Raw genomic sequence first — 6,441 nt, forward strand, 5'->3', positions numbered from 1 at the left:
TTAATATTTCTACTCATTCACTACTTTCCTTTTAGAGTATATTTGTGTGTATTAATTATCAAAGTTTGGATTTGTTATAATCTACCCCCCTTAAAGAAGAATCTCACCCTCGAGATTCGATAGCGTACATCCCAATTATTATGGTACAAGTGGTAAGGTTATCCTAAAGGTACAATACGATTTTCTATTTTTCAGTGTTCGAGCTAACACGAATGGATGGTTGTAATGAGTTTGAGCCCAATATGTCGATCCTCTGCTTGCGCAGAACAATGGAATCGCCGGTATCGTCTTCCAATCCTAGTAATTCTGGATCTTCTTCTTCATCAAGGCATTGAGATCGTTGAGGTCTGCTAGGATTAAAATTTGGATCAAACTGCATATACTTTGCTTAAATGCGTTTCCGTCAGTTCATGATCCTGATTAATTCGGACTCCTGGAAAAATGTCATATAATCGTTGCTTTTCACAATGGGAGTGCTTGAAATCTATGTGAATAGACACCATGACTATTACGTTTCCCCAACATATTCTGATCGCCTAATGCACCACCTGGAAATTTCAGGACTAGAATTTATGAAGTTTGAATTTGAAATCTGCTAAACTCATCCAAATTATTAAATCTAGTCTTAATGTGCTCAGTCTAGGGCCGGAAATTTACCAAAATTTTATAACTTCACCTTTAGTTAACCTAAATGTTGAAACTTGAGAGAATCATCGCCTCTAACTAACGAGATATATTAGAAAATTTTAATTACAATTCCTTAAGTCAAGGGATCACTTATATTCAATCTGATGCATAACATGGTGGGTAAGGAGTTCCCTAACATGCCTAAGTCCGTTTCATTTGTTGAATTTTGTAATAGTGTTATTTCTAACTACTGAATTTATTTATTTTATTATTATTTTAAAAAAAAAATTCAAATCCTAGATTTCTAAAGATTGTTCCTTGAGAGTCAAGTCTAAGGAATGTTCTAACTTAATCTTAATTGCATCATAGTAGGTATTTGTTCTCCCCACGGTACACAGGTTTAGTTTCTAAGTTCAAATGACTAAAACTGAATTATTCAAAGGGCCTAAAGTTTTAAGTTTCTACGTTCTCAATTGTCCTTAGTTCCAAAGGGAATTTCTCATAAGTTCGAATGGTATTCCTAAAAAATTTCTAAGGGGGCCTAGGTTTGGATTTTAAGTCTAGACAAATAAGCAGCGCAGCGATCAAGCTCTCAATTGACCATTGTATATTGTTCCCCAAGTTATTGGAGTTCTGAAAGAACTCCTAGTATTTTTTGAGGAGGCTGACGGCCTATGGGAAGCCTAGCAACGTCCTGGAAGAAAGAAGAAAGGTTATATTTGGGGGAGCGGGAGAAGGAATCTATTCCTTTTGTAAGAGTCTCCTCCATTATCCTGATCGATAGAGAAAGAGGATCCATTGGAGGTTAAAGCAATGGCAGCGAAGGCCCTGGCTCGAGTTAGCTTTTGGTACAGTTTAGAATCCAAGCCTCGTTTTTATAGATAGGATGTAACAATAGATGCATGCAAGGGGTGATGTGATGATTCAATTCTCAAGACTGAACGAACCATTCCTACTAGTGAAGCTTTGATGAGACAGACATGACTGACGACTGCTAAAGGACTAAACATGTATGTTATATTGTACAAACGAAGCCAACTGTTAAAGTGTTGCCTAAATCACGACCGGTCTAAAGCTACCCCTTGACTGTTCGAATTTTATTCATAATGAAAGTCACATAAATGAGAGCCTCAGAGCGGCCGATTACATAGACTGGGCTATTTACAAGATGATGTAGATAAATAAGAACAAGAACAAGATGGGAGCTATAAGTGAGCCAACTTGAGTGCTTCGAATCTTTTAGTAGCTTCAACTTTCACTTCTCTTGCCACTCTGCGCCTTTCAATCCATGAAATTTGTTAGTTTTCCATCTCCGCGGAGGTACGCTCGATGTAGGCCAGGCACCGATTGATCTCCACCCACTCCATTTCGGCTGCTCTCTTTTCAGTTCCAATGGATTCAACACGAGCCTGATAGAGACAACCTGAGCTTCAACGAACACATTCAGTTTAGCGTTCTCTGGCCAATCATGATTCGGGTATAGCCGATTGGTCTTGCCCAGGTCAGCAGTAAGATTGTTGCGGGCACGTCTCAACGTTCGCAACATCTATTCGTTGAACTCGTGCTCGCGAGTCCGTTGTAACACTTTCTTCCAAGCTGCTTAATAACGAGCTGGCAGAGCCCTGCTCTTAGCACTAAGGGCTAAAAGGCATGATAGAGCAGCCAAACACCGCTCAATTTCCCTTTCCACATCGAAGAAGTCATCTCTGAGTTGCCAGAGCTCAAAGATAATTTTCAAAATCTCATGAGGAGGTTGCTGGTCTTCAGGAAGATCATCGTTGTCCCTAAGGAAAAGAAAAGGATCGCTCGTGAAAGAGGAACGCGAAAGAGATTCAATGCCTTCTTTAAAGATTTCCTCCATAATCCCAATTGCTATGGCAAGGAAATCCATTATTGATGAAATTGGTACAACAGAAATAACAATTCAAGCAAGCTTATGAAAGGAAATTTGAAGCCTAACCACCATTTTTATGGAGTGAAAATACGACAGTTATAGGCATGTAGGGTGCGGAGTGACGATGTGTTATACGAGATAAGGAGAATCGTTCTCTGGGATTACGGGGATGTGGCGAAATAAACACAAATTTTGATAAAGCATGACGTCATTGTTATGGATAGGGAATGACATGAATGTACGAGGAGAAGGCTCACTGTTCATCAATGCTTCAAGTATACAAATCAAGTCAACTACTAAAGCTATTATTGAAATTGAGCGACATGTTTAAATGAGAAAGCAGTTGATTACATAAAATTTATTTAAGGATATGAATTTATTCATCATCATGTTGGTCATTGACTGCATGATTACAAAAGGGAAAAACATAAAGAAAAATTCTGAAAGCAAGCATACAAGTTAGATCTTCATATTCTCAAATTCCATCCGACGCCTCGATTCGATGCGACCAATGGTAAAACAACTGGTCGAACACGGTTCATATTGGGCGACATGTGCAAATGTTTAAGGACAACATTAATGAAGCTTCAAACATCGCTCTCTTTCCTTGAAAGGATAATGATGAGGGGGCAATGTTTATACCCTATCCGACCGAGTCCCATTTTCAGCCGGTCAGACTTGATTACGTGTGATTTGTAAGGATGCGCATGCAACGGTCACAGGATTTTCTGCAAATAAGTACGATCACATTTCAAAAACAGAGCAACAACGTATCAGTTGAATTAAAGTAGACAATATGTGTGCGACCGAGTCCAGATGACCAAGTGACAGGTAGCTAACGGTTCAATTCACATAATCGCTGGACAGGTGGCTAAAGAAGGATTCAAAGGAACAAGAATGTGGAAAATATTTAGAAGTAGAGTAATGGAGAAACTGTTGTTGTAATTGCCTGAACGTGGGAAGGATCCAGAAAGATGAATCAAAACTATAAATAGCAAGACAAATCAAGAAGAAAACTCATCTCATACCAAAACAAACAAACCAAATCTATTTTTCAATTACCCTTATCAATTTACATTCCTTAGTATAATCAGTTATTTTTATTGCTTTTCTTAGCATAACAAATTACTTTTCGCACCCATCATTTGCATTTCGTAGCATAATCCGTAGCATTAACTCAGTAGTTGATAATTGTAGCTGTAAACGAAGTCTAAACTTGCACGCCGAATCTCATTCTATCACAGGAGGAGTGTCCTTCAGGAGCTAGTAACGACTGACTGTAAGGAATTCTCTCTCATTCCATTTGATCTGGATTGAAAAGTCCTTTTGTACTGAAGGTAAAGGAGTAACTCATTATCAGAGGACAAACCCTACCTTCCGACTATCGCCTAATCTGTTTATACATTGAGCAAGCGGCTGAATAGGCGAGCCGCAATTCCAATTTTGGCACGCTCGCAAGCCACCCGTGTGGTGAAAAATGAGCCAACACATAATCTTAATTAGAAACATGTGCACAAATTTCGAAATCTTGGCCAAGCTTTACAATCCTAGATGAATTTTTGTAAACTGTCGCCCACCTAATAAGTACTCAGGCTCATGACATCAGTGGTAGCATTTGGATTAAGTATACGTGGAAAGTGGATAATCCACAGATTTACTCATAACAATTAACAATGCTTACCAGATAGACGGCCCAGGTTGATCTACATACCTATAGTTCTACCATATTCAGATGCTCATGGCTCCACCTTTGGTTTTTTTTTTTTTTTTTTTTCCACGCACACAGACCCCACACACTCACGCTAGTGGAATTTCACCACCGCACTCGAACCCTTGACCGGGAGTTGAAACTCCTGAGAGTCTACCACCCGAGCAAGAGTAAGAACCCAGATGCTCATGGCTCTACCTTGCTATCTCGTCAGTTTTAGGAAAGGTTGAACCATGGCTGGGTAAGTCCGCAAGACGCTCCAAGGAAGCAAACGAAGAGCCCCCATCTTTCACAGAATTCCTACTCGCCTCTCCCATCTCCTTCATCCTCTTCCTCACTTTCATCCCTTCCTCGGAGTCTTCCATCAAACACCTTACTCCCCTTTCCAACTCTTCCGCGCTAACCAACCCATCTCCGTCAAAATCCAGCCTCAGTTCCACGGCCAGACCATAATCCTTCACCAGCTGGAAAGCATTGAGCCTCTGCTCGGCGTACAGCGGCCATGCCAATATAGGCACTCCAAACCATAAGCTCTCCAAGATCGAATTCCAGCCACAGTGCGAAACAAAGCCTCCAACCGCCGGATGGGCGAGGATTGCTATTTGCGGCACCCAAGACGGCCACACCAATCCCCACCCTTTGGTCCTATCCAAGAAACCATCCGGCAAGACCTGGTCCAAATGCGCATCAACCGGCATGGTAGGATTCTCTGATGAAGGGCACCGCAGCGACCAAAGGAACCGGTGCCCACTCTTCTCCAGCCCCAGTGCCATCTCCTTCACCTGCGGTGGGGCAAAGGCGCCCATGCTTCCGAAGCAGAGGAAGACGACCGATGCGTGTGGTTGCTGATCTAGCCACTCAATCAAGCCGCTTGATTTGGATTGGGATTTGTCGTCGAGACGAATCAATGGTCCCACTGGGTAGATAGGTGGAGTGGCGTGGTCGGGCAAACATCGTCCGTCGGCCACCGCTTCAAGTGCAGTCGGCTGTAGCTTGGCAAATGTGTTGATGATGATTCCTTGTGTTTCTCGGAATCTTCGGCCGTGGTGGACAAACCATGTATACATCTCCTTTTTCTTGTTCATAACTGCCGTTGGCATGATGTTGGGAGGCAACGGCTGCATCCCGGGAATCTCTATTTCTCCTTGGTATTCATGGAACTCGCAGGGGATCTGGGTATGGAGGATCGGGAGATAGAGCATGAGCGCTAGCAAGTCTGTGCCGGATGGGAAGTATATGTATGCAGGGATGCCAAGCTCCATTGTCACGTCGATCATGGTGGTCACGAAGAAGTCGATGATCAATGCGGCCACACGGGTTTTCGTCGAGGCGCGGATTTTCGTAATGGCGTCCTTGACGAGGGGCTTGTGGCTTTCAATGAATAAGGGCAAGAATGTCAGTGGGCCCTGACTCTCCAGGGAGGGTGGGATCTGGATCGTAGGGAGGTCGACGAATCGGATATTGAGGCCAGAGGCGGCAACGGATTTGATGTAGGCGATGTAGGCGTCGGTGTCTGGTTCAGGAAAGCGCATCATGAGGATTGTGATAGAGAAGGGCTTCTGCTTCACAAGGCGCTTTGCTAATTCTACGGCAGAGGTCAAGTGCCCCTTTCCTGGGAGTGGCAAGAACGCTAGAGTCACTTCCTCCATATCTCTCTCTCCCTCTCTCTCTCTCTCTCGACTCTCTTTGCGTAGAGCGTAGATAGGGAGTCGCGGACATCACTCTCCAGCCACAGCGCCCTGCTCTTTAACAAGAGGCGCGTTCCCACCGTAAGCTTACAGTGGTGCGAAATCGGATTGCGTACTGAGTTACTCAGTACGCTCTTATCTTACTGAGTAAACTCAGTTGGGCCCACCATGAATGTATTTAGTCTATCTACGCCGTCCATCCGCCTTTCCATATAATTTAAGAGGTTGAGCCCAAAATTGAAGCATATCCAGAGATCAAGCAGATCATACCACAGGAAACAGTGGGAATAACGATTTCCACCGTTGAAACCTTGCTAGCCCCACAGTGATGTTTATTTGTCATCCAATATGTTCATGAGATTATACAGACATGGCTGAAGGGAAAACATTAAAATAAGCTTGATCCAAAACTTCTGTGGCCCCAAGAAATTTTCGGCGGTAGATGCTCAATTCACACTTTTTCCTATGGTGTGGTCTATTTGAGCGTTTGAAAATGAAATTATCCATTAAAATGGATGGACGGA

The 6,441-nt window shown here is 42.9% G+C and overlaps 1 protein-coding gene across 3 annotated transcripts; it reads right to left on the reverse strand.

The window, feature by feature from the left end:
- Positions 1–2,868: 2,868 nt before the first annotated feature.
- Positions 2,869–6,218, reverse strand: LOC131258103 (anthocyanidin 3-O-glucosyltransferase 2-like). 3 transcript variants are annotated; one of them, XM_058259168.1, is made up of 2 exons: positions 4,428–6,218; positions 2,869–3,249 (listed from the first exon to the last, which is right to left on the reverse strand). In XM_058259168.1, the coding sequence occupies exons 1-2, from the start codon at positions 5,876–5,878 to the stop codon at positions 3,204–3,206; spliced, it is 1,497 nt and encodes a 498-aa protein (XP_058115151.1). In that variant the 5' UTR covers positions 5,879–6,218; the 3' UTR covers positions 2,869–3,203. The 3 variants fall into 3 exon arrangements, with proteins under 3 accessions (XP_058115151.1, XP_058115154.1, XP_058115152.1); XM_058259171.1 differs by lacking the exon at positions 2,869–3,249 and adding an exon at positions 4,021–4,263; XM_058259169.1 differs by lacking the exon at positions 2,869–3,249 and adding an exon at positions 4,021–4,269.
- Between the last annotated feature and the right edge of the window lie 223 nt (positions 6,219–6,441).

Source organism: Magnolia sinica, chromosome 10 (genome assembly GCF_029962835.1).
Source record: "Magnolia sinica isolate HGM2019 chromosome 10, MsV1, whole genome shotgun sequence".
NCBI classification, from domain to species: Eukaryota; Viridiplantae; Streptophyta; class Magnoliopsida; order Magnoliales; family Magnoliaceae; genus Magnolia; species Magnolia sinica.

What these genes read in the sequence shown, in the direction of transcription:
- LOC131258103 (XM_058259168.1), bottom strand. Translation starts at nt 5,878, where the DNA reads ATGGAGGAAGTGACTCTAGCGTTCTTGCCACTCCCAGGAAAGGGGCAC. An exon ending in AAAACTGACGAGATAGCAAG is followed by an intron (nt 3,250 to 4,427) that starts GTAGAGCCATGA and finishes ACTTATTTGCAG; the next exon opens with AAAATCCTGTGACCGTTGCA.